At 39.6% G+C, this 24,544-nt stretch overlaps 1 protein-coding gene across 1 annotated transcript in view; it reads right to left on the bottom strand.

The window, feature by feature from the left end:
* col22a1 (collagen, type XXII, alpha 1) overlaps positions 1-24,544 on the bottom strand; it is an 84,178-nt gene that overhangs the window by 43,480 nt on the left and 16,154 nt on the right. Inside the window, exons 4-16 of the mRNA XM_072673535.1 lie at positions 16,360-16,471; positions 15,492-15,615; positions 13,370-13,645; positions 12,483-12,563; positions 11,460-11,579; positions 9,695-9,739; positions 9,506-9,568; positions 7,529-7,567; positions 4,122-4,175; positions 3,250-3,303; positions 3,057-3,110; positions 2,348-2,401; positions 1,453-1,497 (exon numbers count right to left, since the gene is read on the bottom strand). Coding sequence (XP_072529636.1) covers positions 1,453-1,497; positions 2,348-2,401; positions 3,057-3,110; positions 3,250-3,303; positions 4,122-4,175; positions 7,529-7,567; positions 9,506-9,568; positions 9,695-9,739; positions 11,460-11,579; positions 12,483-12,563; positions 13,370-13,645; positions 15,492-15,615; positions 16,360-16,471 — 1,121 coding nt within the window. The remainder of the gene's footprint in view (positions 1-1,452; positions 1,498-2,347; positions 2,402-3,056; positions 3,111-3,249; positions 3,304-4,121; positions 4,176-7,528; positions 7,568-9,505; positions 9,569-9,694; positions 9,740-11,459; positions 11,580-12,482; positions 12,564-13,369; positions 13,646-15,491; positions 15,616-16,359; positions 16,472-24,544) is intronic.

The following is a 24,544-nucleotide window of genomic DNA, read 5'->3' as shown; positions in this document are numbered from 1 at the left end:
GCCTTCCCTGTTTGCAAATTACATCCTGAGCACATGAGGCCATTCCAGTCCGAACAATAAGTGTCCCTCAGGGGGAGTGCACTTGACACATGCTAAAATGTCAAGCACCACTGATCTGTTCTTTCGTTCTCAATCATTTCCATTTGTTTAAGCTCAGATCATTGTTATCATTCTAATCAAGCTTAATTGTCAGCTCTGCACCAGTCCTGCTCTGCATTCAATGGAAATGAAACTCAATCCACTAATGTTTCAGCATTTGAATAGAACATTTCCACAATTTTCAACCATAATTTACTGTCCTTTCTCATTATTGGGAGGATCTCTAGAACATATTTGTATTATTGACAAGGATTTCAAAGAAGTCTGTTGACAGTGATTCCAAAACTTTTGTCCTGCCTTTGTCTTGTTCTTTGTCTTGTCCCTGTCAACAGTAGAAAAGTGTTCTAGGATTCAAGGACTCTTATTGTCTAGGACTCTTATTGTTAACCCCTTGTAGTTAACGTCATAGTAGTTACTGAGTAATACACCTTAGTGTGTGTCAAGCCTTTTTGTGTCAAGGGGTTAACTGGGACTTGCGTCAAGGGGTTAACTGGGACTTGGGACTTGGATATCCAGTTCTGATGCATCGGCTATCAGATGTCCATGCTGGACAGCATCACACTGAAGTAAGTTGGGGGAATAGCACCAGCTACCCACCCCAAAGAGAGCAAGGCCAATTGTGCTCTCTCTGGCTCCGGCTGCTGATAGCAGGTAGCAACCCTAGTACTGTTGACAGGGATTCTAAAACTGCTGTCTGGCCTTTACTCTTATTCTAGAATCCCTGTGAACAATGAAAACGTGTCAACAGTGATCCTAGAACATGCCTTTATTGTCAACTGAAATACGGTCATAGGTTTCACAGCTGACTAAGAATTTACTGATGTTGGAAGAGTTTAGTCTGATTGAGCAGGGTCGCAGACGAGTCTTACAATGTCAGCTAGGATTATAAAACTGTTGACTGGAATTCCGTTCTTTCTTGTTCTAGTTTTGCACTGTTGATTTGGGTCTCTGGAACTGGAATTAGCTTTGAGATGACTCAGAAAAAATATTTTATCGGACCAGGACTGAAGCTAAAGGGTAATGGAGTTGTAAGGGAGCTGAGCATCAGCTGACCAGAGATCAGCTCACGCACAGTACGCCCCCACGTCTACCTCACAGGAAAACGGAAATATGGAGACTTCATCAACACTGAGACATCTGTTTGAGCCATCAGTCTACCTCAGTATATACACACAGGAACACACATGCATGCTCACTCAGACATGCACACCCGCACACACACACACACACACACACACACACACACACACACACACACACATATTTTAATCATGATGATGTTTTGATGGCTTGCTTGTTCTGATTTGTCCGTTTGGATTTGTTTCCTAATAACTGATGAGAATCAGTTCTTACCCTCGCTCCTGGTGTTCCTTTTTCTCCCTTTTTGCCAGAATCGCCCTGGTAACACACAGACACACACACAGAGTATATATATTAAATTATCATTGATTAGAGAGGCATATGCTTCCTTAATTAACTTAATTAATCATGATAGGAATCGAATGCAGTATTGTCCAGTCTTTAATAAAACCAAAGGTAGTTTGCTAATCTATGTGTACACTACTGGTCAAAAGTTTTAAACCACACCCATTTGTTCTCGTTTTACTGACATTTCAGCACTTCAGTTCTGTGAATAACCTGGAATGATGCGGAAACTAGACACCTCAAATGGTACAAGGCTAAGCAGTAAACTGTCAGGGCTTTTGAGGGGAAAACCCATGAAAAATAATGCAAACTGTGGAAAATGATCCTTTTTATGGAACATGCTATAAGTCAACAGCTTACAGCTAGTTTGTAGCAATGGACAGAAATAAAGCTCTGAAAATGACAGTGTAGGGGCTCTCAGAAAAAGACTGAAGAAGACTACTGAAGAGGTCTGGTACAGGAAGAGGTCTGTCAGACTCAAATCCACAACAGCACCAGAAGTTCCTGAGAGCCAATAGATTGTATGATAGACGCCTCACATGACACCCTGTAGGTGAGCTTAACACTGGACCAGGCCTCAGTTTCAGATGTGAGGAGAAGACTTGGAGGAGCCAGGTTTAGTGACATTAAGAAAGTCAGTGCTAAGATGGTTCAGTAAGAATAGCAGACTTGCCTGGGCCAGTGGACTACTGAAAATAAAAACTGGGGTGTTTCAAAACTTTTGACTGGTACTGTAAGTACAATTAGTCGTGTCAGAATGAGGGAAACAGTAAACTGTGGCTGGAGTTACACTAGTCATTAACATGACACAGTGTTTACTTACAGAAACACCTTTAGCTCCAGGAACACCAGGGAGTCCTTGGTCACCTTGTACACCCTACAAGAGAAAAACAGCAAAATCAAACTATGGATGGTACAGAGGACCTTTACATAAATTATATAAACTTTCTATTAACTGTGTCAGACCTATCATAAATGGACAAAAAACTTTTGCTTTAAATATTTGCAATTATATATTTTTAAAACAACCAATATCACATCCTAAATACCTCAAACTTCAAAACCTAACGAGGTGAAGCCTAATTTTGCACACATGATTTTGACACCACATGTTAAAGAGTGTACAGCTGATACTCTAGAGGCATGGAGGCTAGAGAAGATGTCCAAGAGACTGATTGGGAAAAGGCATTAATAAGAGCTCTCAAACACATACACAATCTGAATACACATTTATTCTGTATAATTACAACAGGCTGTAAATATACTGCACCCTGCAAATCTATTCATCTATATTTATATATGAAAACAAATACAAAAATATTGGGACACCTGCTCACTCATTGTTTTTTCTGAAATATTTATACCTAATCTTTCCGAAAGGCTTTCTACTAGATTCTTCTACTAGGCCACCCCACCTCATCCCAACTCCCCAACACATTGGATGGGGCATCATCATTCCAGAGAACACAGTTCCACTGGGGGGGCTTTACACCTGTTTGGTACAGTTTGTATTAGTGTTGAATCAGTCTCACCTGTGGTCCCACTGAACCAGGTTCACCAGCAGCTCCAGGAAGCCCCTGTTCACCCTGTAACAAATAACACAAACAGTATTATATTAGTATTATAAATGTATTATAATTCATATGATTGTTTTGAAATATGCATGTACTTTGAATATGAACATGCATAAACAAATGATTTAATGCTAAGTATGAGTTTACTCACTTGTTGGCCTTTGTCTCCATGTTTGCCTGCAAGCCCTGGCAAGCCATCAGACCCCTAAAGAGTTGCAGTTTAGAACATTAACTAATATGTACAGAACAGGACCACACACTCACTGAACTACACACTCACATCACAAGTCCTGCCTATGATTTTACTGTTGTTTAAATTTCCAGACTAGTATATGTTAACTCCTTAAACCCTGTATTCCCACATTTAACTTCTTCACTCTTATTACTGTATTACTGTGTATTACTGTGTGGTTGGTGTGGCGCAACAGATAACACCACTACCTGCCAGTGAGCTACCACACCATGTGGGAGACTGGGGTTCGATTCCCGGTCTGGGTGACTATGCTGTGCTACACCAATAAGAGTCCTTGGGCAAGACTTCTAACACTACATTGGCCCACATCTGTCACATGAGTAACCTTGTAAGTCGCTCTGGATAAGAGTGTCAGCTAAATGCCGTAAATGTAATACTCTCAGACTTTACATCAATTTCAGAGGCCCTAAATTAGAACCCTGTGGGACTCCCTATTCTAAATGTACAAAATGTTGATACAAAAACTGGATACAAATTAAAAAATGTAAATCATTGTTTTATCATAATCGTCCAGGCTAAACGTAACGGCAATCATAATCTGACAAATGAAATAAGCTTGAAAAATATCTTAGTGTATAACTTTATAACGTGAGCTATTATTTATAAGGTTTTCTAATATCAAGCAAGTTTGAGACAAATGTTAAAAGGAGGAGGTTACTGAACAGTAACTGCGTCCAGCTAACTACGAAGTTCTCCTCATCAAGTGATCATTAAGTGGTTATAAAAACATTCCCATGTGTGGTTGAATAATGTTTGCAGGTGATTCTTACTCTCGCCCCTTTGTCACCTGTGGACCCAGGTTGACCTTGCTCACCACTGTCCCCCTGTGGACAAAGAAGGAACTTTTGCTGGAATTGCTGACTAGCGCAAGCCTGGATATGGGAAACCAGTCCGATATTATCTGGTTTGACTTTCTCACATTAAATCATACAAATCACACAAAACCATATTGTCTTCCTGTGACAAAAAACACAGAACAAACATAATTCACATGTGGAGTGTGATAAATGGTTGGTACAAAAATATTTGGTAAAACACACGACAACACATGAAACACACGGACAGGCACAGGCAAACAGACAGTATTCAAGAACTACTTCACACCAGAATGCTAGTAATGGATTAAATGTTCTAGAAGCCAGTCCCCTATTAGCATTCACTACTTATTAGCCACTCTAGCATTTTTGTGGTGAAGCATTTCTTTAAAAAACAGAGAAAAGAACATAGAAAAGCACCTCAAACACACATGCGTTTGTGGCTTCATGCAGTTTGACCAGCAAACCCCTCAGAATAATAACCATCGGCCTGTTTTTATTCATATGAGAACAGACACAACAAACAGACTGGAGATACATTCATTCACACACACACACACACGCACACACCTAAGACATCCATACAATGTGAACTACATGGCTCAGAAATGACACAGTTAGAAAACTAGCCTGGACTGGACAGGATGCTGAGCTTTCCCTCTCAGGAAATACCACTAAGTGATTCTGCATGCACACTGGACATTTTTTCCAGCTGTGGGCATCTGCCCATGTCCAAAAATGGACAAAGCACGGAAGTCTCAAAATGCTCACCAGGTTATAACTAAAACATAAAAAACTCATTTCACTAGGGTTGAAATCTGGGACACAGAACTGCATATATTAAAACAACAGTCACTGGCAGTCATCTTCCAAACAAGCTCAAAGTCTAGTCCACCACACCTGACCCAATATTCCATGTCTGTGTTGGAAATGGCCCCTAATTATTATTCTCCACAGTGGAAAACCAGGAACCCTATATAGAACACTATTACAGTCAACAGAAATGGTCCCTAAACACTGTTCCTTATATTGAAGCACTTTGTAAAGCACTATACTATACTATAGTGAATGGGAAAAGGCCCTTGCCCCCAAACCCTATTTCTTACAGTGGAGCACTGTATACAAAATTATTATAGGTGACAGAAATGGTCCTACTCATTATTCTCTACACTAGAGCACTATATAGCACACCGCTGTAGGAATAATAAGCAGTCCCTAATTACTATTCCCTAAACAGTATAGAACACTATTATAGTTATATATATATATATATATATATATATATATATATATATATATATATATATATATATATATATATATATATATATATATATATATATATTAACAGAAATGCCCCCTGCCCACTAACAATTATTTCTTACATTGATGAACACTATTATAAAGAACAGAAACTATCCCTTGTCTCTTTATTACTATTTTTTGGTCTGTTGTCAATATTATCTACACTGTTCACTATGTAGAACACCATTATAGTGAACAGACAGGCCCACTTTACTTCTTTGCACTCTAATATCTATTTCTTACAGAAATGCCCCTTTTGCACACTAATAAATATTTCTAACAATGTATCAATATGTAGAGCACCATTATAAAGAGCAAAGACAGTCCCTGGCACTATGAAGAGCACTATTATTAGGAATATGAATGTTCCCTAATTACTACTACCTGTACTGCTACACTATGCAGATCATCATGATAAGCAACAGGAATAACCCCTTACCCCCTACTTACTACACTAGACCCTTATATGGTGCAATATTATAGGGAATATGAGACTTGGTAGGGATCTATAGCAATGTTACACTTATTCTCCACTCAACTTGAATCATTTCTCAGTCTGTATGAGTGGTACAGGCTAGGTCTGATTAATCTGAGACAGATGTTAAACCAACTGCTCCTATTTCTCCTCAGCAGTGCTGTGTGTTTGTGTGTTCCTTGGCGTGGGTGGCAGTTCGGTTCTCAGCCCGAGCACCATTGTGGTCAGTACACCCATAATTCTGGCATCTAAAATATGAAGTCTTTTTTCGTTCCCTCCGCCAGTGTAACACAGTAGCTGGTCTGGAACACACTCGCTCCCGGCATGCTAAAACATAGAGAGTGTGTGGAGCTGATTTACTACATACTTTACAGTTTCCCCTCTAGGCCAAAACTATCAGAGTGACCAGTGAAGCATGGTGAAAGCTAATCCACTGCACACACTTATATAGACATGCACATAAAACTGCATCTCCACTGACTGTAAATCTCCATTAGGAACAAAAACAGGGCTATTCATGGTCTGTTAACCAGGCGCTTTATCTTTAGGTACATGATATTACGGGCTGCTATGGACAAGATACTATACTGTGATTATACTGCCACATATAGTGACTTCTATATTCCTCACCCTATAATAAAAACCCGGTCCTGGTTTTTGTCAAGGTGTTTTCTTTTTTTACCTTTACGCCTCTCATGAAAATCAAACTTCTACAGTCTTTTCCTGATGGTAGATGCTGATGATGCTGTACTTTGACACCAACAGTCATGAGAGCTACCTGCTTTTTGAGAATTGCTGGAGACGTCTTTTCACATCTTGTGGTTTGCTCTTGGACTAAACTTGCTAGGACGGCCTGACCTGTCAGTGTTGGCAGTTGTTGCACCTGTAAATGATTTAGTGGACAGTGGAACGGCCGATTTCTAAAAGTTCTGAGATCTTTTTAAATCCCAGACTCATCTATGTCTACAACCTTCCCTCTGAAGGGCTTAGAGAGCTCTTTGGATCTGGCCATGGTGATCTTCACCACTCACTTCAACCATTGAGAGCAAACCAAACTAAATGTCTGAGGTTTAAATAAAACAGGCTCCTCCATAATCCACTCTAACCACATTCTAATTATCTGCTCTTCAGCAGCTAATGGGCTGCACCTGATTCTAACTGTAGATATTTTACATAGCAATAGCTCAGACAGGGTCCTAATTTGTGTATTACTCATAAGAAAATTACATGAATTACATATCTAATCTAATTAATAACATATGAAATATTTCTTCAGTTTTACATTTAGTTATATTACTCCTATCTCTTAACATTGATCAAAGGAACATCAGATGTCCAGAAGTTTATTAAATATATTAAAAAAAGACAAAGGTTTTCATGGGGCTGTAAAAGACATGCTATCTAAAAATCCTTCCCTGATCTCCACTGGCTTTGCCACATGCGAATATACATTCTAACAGTTTCAAGTCCAACACACAAAAACAACAGAGACACAAACACACAGAGACTACACATGACACTGCATTCCCATGCCATGTTTAGGCCAGGCTGAGGAGTTTGGCTGGTAAATCCATGATCTTACCTTCTCACCTCTATCTCCTTTGATAGAGACCGCCCTGCCCTGCAAATAATCCATCAACACGGACCGATTATTCTCGAGGCGAGAGAGAGGAAGAGAGAGAGAAGCAGCACAGATGAAAAAGGAGAATTCCAGCTCTGAGAGAACTGTCCTGTATCTTTAGATAGGAATCATCTGATGGACTTCATGGGTTATTTCTGGTGAACTCAGAGCTTTCAAACTGGTTGAAACTGAAGGTGACTGGTTAAAAATCTGATTTACCTCAAATAGAGTCGAACAGCCAAGACATGATTAGTGTCTAATGTTTGCTTTAGTTTGGAGCCACCAAGCTAACTGAGCTCAGAAGAAAGCTTACTTGCTACCCTACCAACTTCATATATATAACTTTATATATATATATATATATATATATATATATATATATATATAGTGAGATATAGTGAGATTGCAACAGCCTAAATGTGACTACTGAATAATCTTGATACTGTAGAGCAGGGATCACAAAGTCACAAAAAAATGAAAGAAAAAATGAAACATCAATAGATGAATAAATTCCTAAAGTGCATCCGTAAAATAATGATCCAACACTGGATAAATTATTAATTTACTAAAACAAAAACATTGACATTCAAAAAGCCTGAAATGATCTGCATATGCAAATGTATGCATATGTGGTCGGCTCTGTTCAACACACCTGCAATTAACATAAATGCAATTAACTGAACGTCTGTGACGAGGGGAGAGATTGCCAGTGCTCGGATATTCAGTCCGTCTGGGGTGTCTATCCGGAGGCCCTCTGTCTGAAGCGCCTGCTCATTAACGCCGGCTTGTCCGTGAAGGGAATCCGAGCTATCAGATGGCATTTAGATCAGCCCATGACAAAGCGGAAGCATTAAAGGCTTAACTACCGAGCCTGATGAAAGCATGGGCGAAAGGGCAGAATGAGGAGAAACCCTCTCAGCCACAATTCAAAGTCATATTAAAGTTACACGGCCTGGCTTTCTCTGGAGAACTCAAAGACTGTGACTAGGCCTGCAGCGGTTCACTCTCCACCTCCTGAGGCCTGGATGCTGGATGCTGTAGTCCTTTTGATCTGGCCATGGTGATGCCACTCAAACTAGCCTAAACGTCTGAGGTTTCAATAAGACATTACAATGTTAGATATTTTACATAGTAATAACTGAGACAGGCTTCTAATTTTTCCTCACAAGAAAATGACATTTCTAATTAATTACATATATTTAAATTTTACATACAATTACATCCAAATATTTTTTAAATACTTGATCTCTTCTGCTGCATTTGTTCACACCCTCATCTCTTAATATTAATTCAAATTAATTAATTAAAAAAGACTAAAACTGACTAGCCCTGCAGTGATTCATTCTCCGGCTGGATGCAGTAGTTATGTCTTTCTCAATCCCAAACACTGCATATTTTGTGTTTTGCAAATCAGCACCACCTTCTCAAATCACTATCAGAACCTTTTTGATCTCTAAATGACGAGTGTTGGAGCAGAAAAAAATCACAAAAATCACATATAAGTGATCTTATTGACATATTACTGTCCATATTGCTGCCATCATGCATATGATCCATTTTGGCAGTTGTTTTTTAAATGGAAAATGGAAATGCTCCAAAATGACCTGGACTACAATCTTTTCCACTGACTTCCATTGAAAGTTAAGAAGGTTTTACCCCATCTCCTGTGAAGTTGCCATTTTAGAGATACTAGGTTTTTAAGTGACAGATACAATAGGTGAGAGCTTGCAGAGCTATCTACCACAATATCCCTGTTGTTTCCCTATTATCAGTTTTCCACCAGCTGCATATGTCTAGTGTGATGGCGGCTTAGACACAAGAGAAGTCAGTTTTGGAGTTTGAGACCCCCGCTCTTTCAGTATTACTGACTGTAACCTTGCTTCTACATATTTACTGGTGCAAAAGTACTGAATTAGTAAGAAACCATTTTTTTCGTACAGTTTCTCCTTTCTGTCCTTTCAGTCCTTGCGGTCCGGCATCGCCTTTAAGGCCGGGGTCTCCCTGTGGACGTACAGTTTACAGTACATTGTTGAGGAAACACTCAGCAGTCACGAGACACACAGAACATTTCTTAAAAGTCGAAACTTTAAATGATCAGTGGCTGAATTGAGGTGTATAGTTTATGACCTTTTCACCCTTAGGACCTTGAACGCCAGGCAAGCCTGTCTCGCCCTGTGGACAATAATAGAAAGAGAGAAAGATGGCGACAGAGAGAGAGAGAGATGAATGGCAACAAGGCCAAGAAACAGAGGACAGGAAAAGTTGAGTGGAGAAAAACACTGCAGTGAAAGAGAAAGTGGCAGTGAAAAACTGACATCCAACCATACATCTGTAGTATTTTCATCATCAGAGTTGCAGCACATGTAATTACAGTGCTGTTGTTCATGCACATAACTTTGATGAGTGTAAAATATCAGAACTGTATGCTTGCTTTACTTCAATCAGTTTTTGCATTAAGTCAGATTGAGGCTCGCCGTGTGTTTTGCATATATAGGTCAGAGTCAAGGTCTGACAGGTCACCCCTTTCATGGATCAGTTCAATGCTTGCGTTTAACATGAAAATTCAGATTTACCAAAATAAACAAAAAATGAACAATAAAATACATGTATAAAACTTCCAAAGTTTGAATACATGTCTATAAAGTAACAGTGCCTGGACATTCTGGAAAGAGTAAAAATAAAATAAATGTTTTTTTACATGTGGGTTTCTAGTAATTGTAACTAATAGCAACACAATATAACAATAAACCTACTCCTGGATAAGGTTGTTAGAACTGCATTGATACAATAGGATTTTGCACCAATTCTGAGAGTTATTTCAGAATCTGAATCAGAATCAAAAACACTTTATTGATCCCAGGAGGCAACCGTTTGTGTAAGTATAAACACTCTTTTTAATTAAAATATGGACCTGTCTATAAATTATATGAGTATAATAAAGTGGCAAGTGTCAGTAACTGTAATAGTAAATAGTAAATAATGTATATATATATATATATATATATATATATATATATATATATATATATATATATATATACTGTATAAAGCAGTTTCAGTTATTGCACATTTTTATTGCACATATGAACAGTATAATTTGAGTATTGCACAGATGAACCATAGTGTCACATATTGAGGAAGGCGTCATAGAGTTTGCCGGCCACGGGTAGGAATGACTTTCAGTGGTGCTCTGTGGTGCATTTCGGTGGATTTCACTGTAATATTGTAAAATTGAACATTTTCAGTGATTTAGTGAGTAAATAATAAAACACAGAGACAGTGTGTACTTCTAAATATTCAGTTTGACAAAATAGATGCTTCTCACATCACTGTTGTTGATATCGATGAACCAGGTTCTTTAATTTCCCTCCTACTTGGTCCTCCATTGGCAGGGAGTTAAATAAAAGAGTTTGATCTACTTCCTCATAGTTGATCATATTTAGTGCTACATAAACAAACGGATCACCTGCTGGTACATCAGGTATCCACCTGGATGTACTGCAGGCCTGTACATTTACAAACATTCTGATTTGGTCTATAAATCGAATTCTGACGATTTAAGTAACTAGAAGAAATTAGAGACTGGAAGACTTAGAGCTCAGTGTAACATCTGGCTAAAACACTGCACTCCTCATTTAGTGCCCCTGATTCAGCTCACCAGCTACTAGAATTAGCGAGGCCTGTGAGAGCTGAGCGCAGGTGGAAAGCACTCATTTCCTGCTGCGATGTGGCCTGGAAAGAACCCAGTTTGATGAATATGAAATTGTAACTGTGGTACAAGTTTGTTACAAGTTTGTAAACATGCTCTTAGCAAGATAAATAAATGAATAAATCAATACATGAATTAATACCATGCACTAGGTTATGACTTTTTGACCTTTTCGGATCTTACCTGTTCCCCTGGTGGGCAGGAGCAGTTGACTGCGTGAACTGCACCTTTCTGCTCCGTACTGGTCGGGGTCGGGGTCACAAGCTCAATAGGGGGGCGCTCAGTCACCAACTGCTGAGGACACTGAGAAGACAGAGAGACGTCATTACTGTGAGAAATGAGAGAATCCAACAGAAAAATTTCCCCTTTTTGGTGCTGCCAACTGACCCACCCATTCGTAACTCTTCCAGCACTAGCAATGCTTCCAATGCTAGGAGGGTAATGACTTAACACATGTCTCCCCCAATACATGTAAACCCAGACACAGCCTCTTTTCGAACCAATGCAGCATCGCCGGGCAGCCGACATACTTGGAGGAAAGCGCTGGGTCCCCTGCTCCACCACACCAGCTAACAGACGCCTGTGCCAGCCAACATCACTTAGGAGATGTTAGCTGCAGACCAGGCCTTTCTGCCCAGTAAGTTGTGAGGTTCTCAGAGCCAGATGTGAATGCCCTACATATCTAAACATCTGTGGATACCTGCTCCTTCAATGGAAGAGGTTTCACTCCACCTTCACTGCAATAACATGCAGCATTCTACATGTTGAAAAATTGCTGTGAGAAGGATTTGATTGCATTCAGCCTCATGAGAACATCAGTACAGTTCCGTCACTACAGAGTACATAGGTCCACTGTTTAACTTGTATAACTTTCTAATTGGTCAGTGCTTTTCTAAGGAGATAATAAAGGCTGTGTTTCAACTGAGCACCACTGTCCGTACTGGGTGTACCTAAAGTAGCTGAATTGACTTTAAGTGATCAGAAGAGGCATACGGATACTTTAGGACATAAAGTGAACAGCAGGAGTTTATGGAAGCCGTTAGTTTGCTGATATGCTAGGATTGTCCTTATCTAAGTGATAGGCAGCCAAAGTAGCAGATGTACTCATAGAATCTAAAACAAAGTGCAAGTGAGAGAGAGAGAGAGAGAGAGAGAGAGAGAGAGAGAGAGCGAGAGAGAGAGAGAGAGAGACAGATGGACACTTACAGGGCCTCCAGGCAGGTCACAGCATGTCTCTTGCTCAGCCAGCTTAGAGTCACAGTAGATCACCATCCGATGAAGGTCAAACTGTGAAGGAAGGCGTTTCATACACACACACACACACACACACACACACACAGACACAGGCAGACAGAAGCAGATTGTGTCAGCACTGTCTAAACCTGAAGCAACACTTCCTCTTCATTCCTCCAATGTCTCTCACCCTGCGAGGGAACACAAAACTCAAAATAACTGCACCCGAAACATTTCCTCATTGCCACTTTATTAGAAACACCTTTTTCTTTTGCATTTACTCACTGACTCACGCCACTTTATCAAAAACACCTACCTTGTACTTCTACTCACTGGCCACTTTATCAGAAACACCTACCTTGTACTTCTACTCACTGGCCACTTTATCAGAAACACCTACCTTGTACTTCTGCTCACTGGCCACTTTATCAGAAACCCCTACCTTGTACTTCCACTCACTGGCCACTTTATTAGAAACACCTACCCTGTACTTCCACTCACTGGCCACTTTATTAGAAAAACCTACCTTGTACTTCCACTCACTGGCCACTTTATCAGAAACACCTACCTTATAGTTTCACTCATTAGCCACTTGATTAGAGGCCCCTACCTTGTACTTCTACTCACTGGCCAATTTATCAGAAACCCCTACCTTGTACTTCCACTCACTGGCCAATTTATCAGAAACACCTACCTTGTAGTTACACTCATTAGCCACTTGATTAGAAACATAAAATGGAAACAAAGGGGGAGCTGGTATTTTCTAAAGGTGTAATGGTCTAATACTGGTGATAAAGAAAGTGAACTTGAACTGAGGACCGACACTATAAAGTCTATGTGAAGTTATATAAGCAACTCACGTCAATGGGGACACTATCGTACAGCCTTTTGCCAATAACAGTTTTGCCCTTGATGTCAATGTCCTCTCGGTCTTCAATGGGAAGGGTCTGGATGTGTTTACAGTCCAGAAACAGAGACACAGACGTGGCGTCCACAGCCAGGCCAATCTTGTGCCAGTTCCGGTCAAACAGGTTGTCCACCTCAGGGTTGCGGAAGACTGCTCGAACAGCATCTTTAGTCAGTCCCACTGCGTTGTATTCCACAGCTTTATTCTCACCGTCCAGTCGAATAGAGACCTGATGGAAAAGATTAGATCCAACTGAGAAACTGGCAACACCACTCTATACAGTGAAGACCACAGGCACTGAGAAGCAACACCTGAACCTAAGAACCCCTAAACCAACAGTTTCCTTGTGCGATTAATAGATTTCAACGTATAAGTTCCCATTGTTATGACTGATAATAACCACTTTAATTAATTATATTAATAATGGTACACACGTAGCTCAACCCAAACTTGAAGGTACAGCTTAGAAACTTCTATATGATTTTTGTTTTTACAATTTGATTTTAATTTTGATGCTATTATTGTGCGCACAGCCCTGTTCTGCTGTGTCTGATCCACTCGTACCAGTGCAACACATATGAACATGCCACCTCCATGTCAGTGAAACTGCAGTGCTGAAAATAACCAATTCTGTGGGGACCTGACCATTGAAGAACAGGGTGAAAGGAGGCTAACGGAGTATGCAGAGAAACAGATGGATACAGTCTGGAGTTATAGAACTACACAGTGCTCCTATATGGAAAGTGGGGATATAATGGGCCGAGTTCAGTCCAAACCAGTGATGGTCATAATATTCTGACAGGACTGTGTAAATGCCAGTGTAAATGGGATAATGTACATAACTAACTATATAAATAAGTGCATGCTTATGTCCATAGATTTAATTAGGACAGTAAAATAACAGTAAAACTATAGATGACTGAAGGGTTAAAAGCTAATAGGTTTAACTGCTACAAATCTGACTCAGTTAAGCACCTTTTTATTATTCTCATCAGTTTCTTATATCTTACAGTTTCTCTCAGTGGCTTTGATGCATTTCTTGAATCATTATGAACATTTCCACAACAATAAGTACATTTCCCAAAACAATCTGTAAAGTAAGTATTTATGTCTAATGAAGATGAACATGTCAGTGTCACCAGAATGACAAGGTCTTGTGTCATTTATTCAAACAAGATAGTCTAACTGCCATTGCCATGTTGTAAATATATAAGCATAAGCATCTGTACAAAGATATTTACTGTGTACTGTAACTGCAAGTGGAATACTGTAATATAAAGTGTTACAGTAAGTACAAATTATTTATTCCAATCGCTTGCATGAATATGTCACATATATATATATGGTGTGTACATATGACTAAATGATGTGGAGGTTGGGCTAATAATGCACTAAAGTGACTAAACAGCAGTTCATTTAGGGCTTTTTTACACTGTGCATGAGTCCACACCCAGGGCCATTTCTGGGCTCCTTTGGGAGTAGGGCTCATTATCGCTGGGTTGCTTTAAAAACAGAAGAATTCCTTATGCACCATAGAAACATAATTTTTCTGTGTGATTTTTGCAAAGTGGTAAAGCCTAAGTTCATCAGTTTATTACTTTTTATTACTTCTTATTGTTGTCCTTGGATACAAACACTGAAATGGTGAAGAACGGCGCTTTCTGTTTCGTGTTCACGCTTGCAGCAGACCATACCAGAGTCCGCTTGAAGCAAACCCCAGATCACCAACTTCAGGACCAGGGATCAGTTTTCTGGGCTGCTGCCAGGCTTCAAAGCAGCTTTCACACTATGACCAAATGTACTGAACTTGCGGACCAATGCAGACTTTGGTCTGGAAAAAAGCTCTACTGTAAAAATGCCCCTAAACTCAGCTCTACGTGAACACTGCGTAAAAAACACTGCGTGCATTACAGGCCACCAGATACAGGTCATCCGATGGTCTGTAATGATGACTCATTTGATAGCTAAATCAGTAGCAGACAGTGCACTGCTCCCAACATCCTCATCCTCATGACCTCTGACACTGCTAAAGGTAAAGGTGATCTCGCTATTATTTCAGAGGGCAGGCTGCTCACCTGAGGGATGCCGTATTTGTCATAGATCTGCCACAAGTACCAGTCCTCCCTTCGAGAAGTCTTCCTGAACTTGAACGTGGAAACAAAGGAATACGCGTTTGGCAGGCCGTTAGAGAACACATCCCTATAACAGAGTGGAAGAAACAGGGTTTTAATGTCAAGTAGACACACTATCTGGACAAAAGTATTGGGACACCTGCTCATTCATTGTTTCTTCCTATCAGGACTGTATCCTGATTTTGTTGGGGTAACTGTCTCTACTGTCCAGAGGACAGTCTGTCTCTACAAGATTCTGGATGAGCACTGCTGTGAGGACTTGATTGCATTCAACACAAATTTATTGGATGGAGCACCATAATTATTTCCACTGCTTCACAGCTGGGGGGACTTTATAGCCCTCTAGGCCACATCTGGCATTAGGCATAGTGCCAACAGGTTCATGTTTATCTGCTCCAGGTAGTTCTATTCTATTGGCAATGTATCTCTACAGTGACTAGACGGGCTGTGTGTGTGCATTTGCATATCTGTGCCAGCAATGGGTGCAACAAACCTAGCAACATCACTGTGTCTGATACACAGCAGTACCACACACAACCACAAACACTTCCATGGACATCCATCTGGACACATCGTCCATCTGGACAAGAGCAGTCCTGACCGATATATACCTATATAAACCTATGAAAGTAGCCAGTTGGTGTGTATACACAGCCTATAAACATACATCCATATACGTATATAGAAGCACATGATAGAGGTTGCTCACAGAATGGACAGAGAGATATTGGATGGTGGACTGTTACTGATACTGATGGACACTGGGCTGTGTTTGGGTCATTGGGATGATGGTTAGTAGTTCTGCACTCACGCTGTATGTTGAACAATGGGCATGGTTCCTAGTCTCACGTAGGAGCTCTGGCCTGGCTCAGCCCTCTCTCCCAAAACGTCCTTCACCTTGAAGTACTCCATCAGGTCAAAACCTACAGTCGAGGGTTAAAAATACAGTGTAATATAATAATGCAGTAAATTACATTACAAAGGTTAATATGGTGGTGACAGTAGTAGAAGGACAGAGGAGATTTAGAGACCTGATACCTTTTTTTGATTACTAGGCATTTCCTTGAATGATCAGTAGGTGGGGTGTGTGAGTTAAAAACAGAACTGTACAAAACAGTTCTATAATGCAGTGCAGAGGGTTTAGTTAGGTATAGACTCTTAAAAATGATGTCGACACAAAGGGTTCTTTGAACAATGTCACAGAGGAACCAATTTTGGTTCTATAAAAAACCCTTTTGTAAAACAGAACCTTTACATAGGAAAAAATATATCTACTTTATTTAATTTTTTTTATCCACTTTTCTTTTTTCACACATCTCTTTTACATAAATGATTCTTCAGGGCCATCGCCCAAAGAACTCTTTGTAGCACCTTTAGTGTACTCATTTCTTAAAAAAAAACATTTCTAGTACTTTAGCTTAGTAAAAATCCACCATTTTTAAAAGCACACACGTCAGCAAAGTCAGCATGCTACTGTAATAAGTAGTGAGCACTGCATACTATCCAGTTTTAGTAACATAAGCCCACATCAACCTAGACTCATTTTTGAGATTTAATTTTGTTCATTATTCAACATGATTTTTTTAACATCTACTATGAATTATTTAGTATCCACTATGAATTGTGCAGCATCTACTATTTATTTATGCACCATCGACAGTATCCATCTACGTATTTTGTAAACTACTATGAATTATTCAGCATTTACTAGGAATTATTTCGTATCCACTATGAATTATTCAGCATCTATTAAAAAATATGTAGTATTTACAGTAAAGTATTTAGTGTCCCCTATGAATTATTCAACATTTACCAGGAATTATATATATATGGATTGTTTACATTTACTATTACATTTTAGTGTATACTATGAATTATTCAGTTTTATTCTGTTTTGGTCCCTCTGAATTAATGGTATACTATGAATGTTTGGGCAACCACTAATTGTTTAATGACCACTATGAATTAACCCTCATTTGGCATGGAATGGGCACTGTGGCCGCTGAATAATTCAAAGTGGTTACTGAATACTATGACATATCTACTAATGAATTGGTAACTACTGTGAATTTTTGAGGAACAACTGTGAATTCATATTTTTTGGCACTGATTGGACGCTGTGGCCACTGAATAATTCATACTATTATTCAGTAACCACTATGAATTACTCTGTAGTTACTATTAAACTACTATACAATTTATGCTGCTTGAGGGCGAGGCGTAAAAGTATGGGTTTAAAATGTTAATAACACAGGAAAACACACACCAAAGTGATCTAAGACTATGCTCTAAACGTGATGCATCAGCAGACAGATGTCCATGTAAAAGGAAAAATAGCCTCAACAGGGGGGGAAAGTGTCCTATTAAGAGAGAGCGCTGGAGAGATGTGGGTCACTCCGACCGCACCCTGCCGCCACAGGAGAGGGTGTATTTACAGCCTCACGAGAGCAACTTAAAGTCTCATTACTGTTGAGAGAAAGTGGGAACACAAACTTGGCTTCCTCCGGTTCTAGATACCAGCCCCACTAATTACAGCCAGTGTTTTACATCTGCCGCCAAAACACATTAAACTGCACTTGCTGGACAGATGTTTAAAAAAAATGCCACTGGCGACCCAACAGTACGGTCTGCTTGGTCGGCCACCCACCACATTATATTGCCCTAAAGAGGACAACTCCCACGCACAAACAGGATTGTTTCCATGGTAATGTCAGCTGGGCATCAGGGCACTACCTGGCACTGTCTGCTGAGTGGGTGATCTGGCAGGAAGTTAATGGTCATGCTCAAAGCCTCATAAGACCACAGACTGGAGACACGGCTTCAGTATTTCCATTTCGTCCTGCTCCCCCATCGGTTAGAAATCAAACTGTTGGTGACCTCAAGCTTGGGTCCCCAGCTCCACCACACCAGCCAACAGACACCTCTGCCAGCCAACATCAGCTGTGAGACTTTAATAGACGGGTGTGTGTCCAATTAGCTGGATTTACTACAAGTGGACTCCAATCAAGGTGTAGGAACATCTCAAAGAGGATCAAGAGAAAGGTGATGATTTCATGTCAGATGTCATAGCGTATCTGAAGCGAGTCTGAATATTTTTTTGCTTCCTTTTTAATAAATTTGCAAAACTTTAAAAAATAAAATGTACTTTATGGGTTACTGAGTGGAGAATAATAGGGAAAAACTTGACTTATTTTTAGTAAAAGCCTCTACATAACCTTAATACGTAATTATGTCTGAGTTAATATTATAGCCATTAATATTCAGCCATAAATGACTCCAAAAGTAACATTTAGTGGGTAACTACATCAGTACATTATGGGTTTAAGTCTGGAACAGTGTGTGTTATTGAATATGGCTTCAGAGCTCTGAAAGTAAGTCAGTGGAGTCAGTGGAGTGACTCTCTGAACTTAATTAAATCTCAAGCTTCTTGTAATTTGCTTCAAAAACGTAATTTAGCAAGCCTCGAAACTGAAAATGACTTCTGAATGGAGAAGCAGCTGCACAACAGGGTGTGCAGTAGTATGTAGAGTCTATGGAAATAGCTCAGGAACAGGTGGCCGAGCACACAGACGACAGACTCTGTTCTCCATCAGCAACGAAGTATAAAATATCATTAAAAGCAGACACTGGCGGCTCCTCCGGTTTCTCAGAGTCTCTCTCTGCTGGCTCACTCGACTCCCACACTGAAATTCCTTCAGAGGGGATCGGTGGCCTGCTTTTACACGGATTTATACAACAGTGAAAGTCGTGACTTTGCAATAATATCTGTGCTCAATTCAGCCACTTTCATCTCATGCAGCTCGGACTGTTTATATAATGTCTGATCACACAGTAAAGCTTTGTTTCCAGAAGCACTGTCATCTGTACTAAACCGTAGTGTGTATATGTATCTGTGTATGTGTATCTGTGTGTGTGTGTGTGCTTTTGTATTACTTTCAATCATCACAAAATATATATATTAGATTGTCACTGTCTCACAAAAAACAACTTTACAGGAGAAGGAAAAAACCTTCTGAACTTTCAATGGAAGTCAATGTAAAAACAATATTCAGAGTAATTTTGGAGCATTTCTACTGGTTTAGTCATCATGATATTTTGATACGATATAAAGAACAACTGCCAGATTCATGTTTTGTCAAAAACTGGAAAAGGACAAATGTTTGTGGACACCCCTTCTAAGTAATGCATTCAACTACTTTAAGTTGCATCCACTGCTGATACAGACGCACATATTGTCTTGCCAATAGAACAGGACTCTCTGGAGCAGATAAACATGAACCTATTGGCTTCATGCCTAATGCTAGGCGTGGTCAAGAGGAGTATAAAGCCCCCCAGCATTGAGCTGTGGAGCAGTGGAACTACTGTGTTCTCTGGAATAATGGATGGTGCTCCACCCCATGCGTTTGGGATGAGGTGGAGTGGTGACCATCCAGCTTGCTGACCTCACTAATGCTCTTGCCACTGAATGCAATCAAATCCTCACAGCAGTGCTCCTCCGAATTCTAGTAGAAAGCCCTCTTTCCTGGACAGTAGAGACAGTTAGTCACAAACACACAAAAACACATCAACCAGCAGGTGTCCCTATACTTTTGTACATCTGTTTCAGAATAGGTGCAACTTAAACTAGCTAAATGCTTTTATTAGGTTGGATGTCCACAAACATATGGACACATAGCGTATAATACAATATCCCCAAAAATACTCCTAATAAGTCCTAATGTTCTTTCATGTCTCTCTCTTTCTCTCTCTCTCTCTCTCTCTCTCTCTCTCAGTCTGCATTGCTGTTGTTCTCCTGACTGTGTTTGTCCTCCTGTAGCCGTGTGTGATGTCGGCCTTCGCCCTGTAGCGGCTGTGTAATTAGAGAGGCAGGCTGAAGTGTATAATCACTCCTGTAGAGCAGAGCTATTCTGGACGGCTGGGTGAGCCCAGAGTGGGCGGAGCTGTGGTCATGCATTTTTTCCTCCTTAACAATATTCCAACAAACCCCACTGGGATTGGCTAGAAGCTCTTACTTGCAAGCATTGGACCAGAAGCTTCGCAAACTTCACAAAATTACCAAATAAATGGATTCATTTAAGCCTTTTACATATTAAATAACATGATGTGTAAATCTCTCTTAAAACACTAGGGGGCGCTAATATCTTACATAGTTTGATGTCAAATTCCTTAAGGGCAGGTATAATGGACCAAAGCAGAAATAAATGCAGCATGAAGCTGAAGCACATTTTCTAAACAGAGAATTTTCACATTTTTTATTATTTTTTGGCAACACCGCTGTCTTTACATCACCCAACAACAATGTTACTTCTCTTTTTTTTTTACTTTTTCCAATTAAGCACAGGCCATTCTGTGTACAATAAAAGAGTCAGCAACAATATGCTATATTGACAAAAGTATTGGGACACCTGTTCATTTATTGTTTCTTCTGAAATCTCTAACGTCCAGGAAAGAAGGCTTTCTACCACATTTTGGGGCATTGTTGTGAGGATTGAACCAGCCTTTAGCCTACTGTTGTAGGCCATTAGAAAAACATTTTTGATGAACGAACATTGCAACTGCAGGTTTTAGTGATGTCACGGTAGTATTTTTATATTTTCTCTCTCTGTGATTGGACCAGGGCAAACGAAAGTAGATCACTCAAGACTTAGACAGATAATAAGTTTTTCTTTAAACTCACGTAGGTCAGGACTCAGACCTGAGTCCTCCTATTGAGTTCCCCTGCTCTGTTTTAAATGGAAAATTATTTACAATATATTGAATTTTAACTAAATTACATTTTAAATATGACAAATAATTACCACACAACAAAAGTGTACAATTATATTTTGGACTGGTCTAGCAAAATTTACTTGTGTGTTATAATTTGGCAGGTTGTGTTTATATTTTCAGTGCAAGTTAATGTAAAAAGGGTCCATATTTGTGTAAATTTATATCAACCTATAAAAAAATCACACAAAATTGGTCTAGGGGTCCAATGGTAAAAAGAGAGAAAAAAAAGATCAGGTATCAGATTGATATTGGTTTTGGCAGATACTCAAGGTTGCAGTATTGGTATCTGACATGTGGTCATATAAGTGGTATTGCACCACCTCTATTACAAACATGGTTGTTTATGGTACCAAAAGTGGCTCTTCTATGGCATTGCTCAAACCCTTTATTTTTAATACTGTAAGATGGATATTTTCTGGACAAACGGGTGCAAATGTGCATTTCACTGCAATCAAACTCCCACTAGACACACTGTTTCTTTCTGTATCTCAACCACCAGCAAGGCAGTTTTTCAACAGACTTGAGATGACTTGATTCCAATGCCAATTGCCAATTGCCAAGTGTACTCCCAGGGTCACCCCAAGCATTTATGGGGCACTAAGCAGATTTTCATTTGGAGCACCCTATACCACCACATCAGCACCAGATGCTTCATCGTTTCCTAGGGAGAGAGATATTGTGCAATATGCTGAAGCACCCAGAACTTTATCAACCATCCAAGATGCACATACTGTATCTGCATTTGTCCAACAGTGGCAGCGGCCAACAGCTGAAATTGATTAGTATAGGTGTGCCAACTATGAAAGTAAATTAATATAAAAATCACTTTTGCCTGTGTAATACCATTTCATTTTATTATTCAATGATTTGTTAAATATATATTTTTTATCATGATATCTTACAGGCCCTCTGGTGGCTCTGGGGCCCTAATGTAATTCAAGTATGCCTTGGGCCGGCTCTGTGTACTCCATACTGTTTTCACTGTTCACTGTTTTCAATATGAGGCATCTGTGAATTAACCTTTTCTTCAGAAGGTAGATAATAGATTATAGATAAGACAGAAATACAAACAAAACAGAAGAGTACAGTCTCACAAGACAGTCTGGGATTTCCGGCAAAATGTAGCTCCAGATGTGTTTGGGGAAAGTGTAGTTCTGCTGTGAGAGAATGACCACATAATTAGCACCTAGGATCACTAGAGGAGTTGATATCTGGTCTAGTCAGTGGCATCCACAATAATCAAAACCTCAAATGCATTTCTACTCAGCAGAGTCACCTCCAGCTGCCAGACGGTTCTATGAAATATGCAGTTAAAGGTAAGAGTTATGTTCTCTTACTGAGAGCACTGCTTATTTACACAAGCAAAAGAGCTTCACGCTTTCCACAGACACAAAAGCTACACCAGAAAACTTTGAAAATAGTTAAGTGGTCCTGGTTCCTTTGCACAACTTAGACCACGTTCCCATTTAAAGCCTCATCAATCAATTCAGGTTTTTCGCTCAGAGCAGATTTGGCGATTTGGATGGTTCATGTTCATAAATGTAAGTGACCTGTATCTGTGAGCGAATCTGCTCCTGAAACTGCAAAAGATGTATCTAATGCAATCTGACCAATCACATTCATGTTGAATGCTCACAAGCGGAATGTATTCGATCTAGGACCACAAATAAAAATGACTCCAATCTGACGTCCACAAAAAGATCTCTTGTAATGATCTGTCTTGTAATGTAAAACACAGATATTGTGGGTCCTTGCTGTAACACACCACCTTTACCTCTGGATGGGCTGGTGAATCAGGTGTGTTTGAGTGTGTTACGAGTAAACACTAAAAGATACAGGGCAAGGGATTGGGAACCACTGATTTAGACTATGGTATTTGAACTGATTTGGACCAAGTATTGGCTGTGGAACTTTAAATACCATCAATACTGTATATACTGTAAATGACTCAACTAAATGACTAATTCTCAAATTGATGAGTTCTGAGCGTTTCTCCACTTTTGCTTTTGAGGTCAGAATCATTTGGACTGTCAGTACTTTAAACAATTTAAATTATTTTTTTAAAAGTAAAAACGTCTTGCTTCTATTGGGATATTTATTGCTTGTTTATGTATCACTGGAAATTAGACTAGGTTGAATACAAGTTTTTCAACAGGTGGTTTAAAACAGTACTGCGCAAATGTTTTGGGCTTCTTTGACAATTTGAATTTAAAGCTTTTTATCAGGGCAGTAAGGGTTTATTTACTTAGTTAAAAACTAATATTAGAATAAATACAAAATAATCATTTTTAAAAATCATCAAAAAAGTTGTCACTGCATTCATTACAACATTTCCAAAGTTCTTCTCATGGGACTTATTATTTATAGTTCTCATCTGGTTTGGTAAATCAGTACTTAATGATGGTAAATCAGGTGAGCTGCTGATGGAATTGAGCACATCCACGTGCTGCCTGGGGATGTCCAGGAGAAACCTGGAACCAAGCGTACTACAGAGCGGGCAAATCTACTGTAGGTGGCATTCTGCCATGGTTGTCATTAACCATTAGCATTTTCACCCAATAGAGCAGAAAGCTAGATTACTAACCTGCAATTTCAACATGAGTGGGCACCTTCCTGTCTCAGAATCCTGTCTCAGTAGGCAGCATTTCTTACGTTTCAGACACTGAAATATATCTCCAATAAATTAACATGGTGATGCTTCCTTCACTGAGGAGAAGACTTCATGTAGAAATAGACACATCCTCATCAGCGTCCAACACTGTACTGATAAACTCTGTTAGCTTATAAGCTCAACTGAAGTGTCAGTGTCTGTGGAAGCCTACTTTTATTCATAAAAAGGTTTTGTATTTTAGCCTCCCAACATTAGTGTTATAATCCAAGAAGTAGGCCCTGCACTAAATCTGGCAGATGTCAAACCCAGATGTTTCCATGAAAAGTGGTGCATTAGAGACCTTCAGAAGAGAGCAGTGGTGTGTCAGTGATTCAGTTTTACATTTACATGCACTGTTTAACATCCATATTGCTTCCATGCATTGGAAACCCTCCCAATGCTGTCTTAAAGTATTTACACCCAAAGGTCACACCAAAGGACACACTTACCCTACTGTTCATGTGTATAAACACGATTTCTAATGCGGCTTTAATTCAGGCTAAATATTTTGCCACATGTTAATGGATGTGATCTCTGGTCCTCTCCATTTTGTTCCATATGTACCAACCCTATAGAG

Source organism: Salminus brasiliensis, chromosome 2 (assembly GCF_030463535.1).
Source record: "Salminus brasiliensis chromosome 2, fSalBra1.hap2, whole genome shotgun sequence".
NCBI lineage: Eukaryota > Metazoa > Chordata > Actinopteri > Characiformes > Bryconidae > Salminus > Salminus brasiliensis.
The sequence above is the reverse complement of the archived record's forward strand: the minus strand, read 5'-3'. Positions and strand labels throughout refer to the sequence as shown.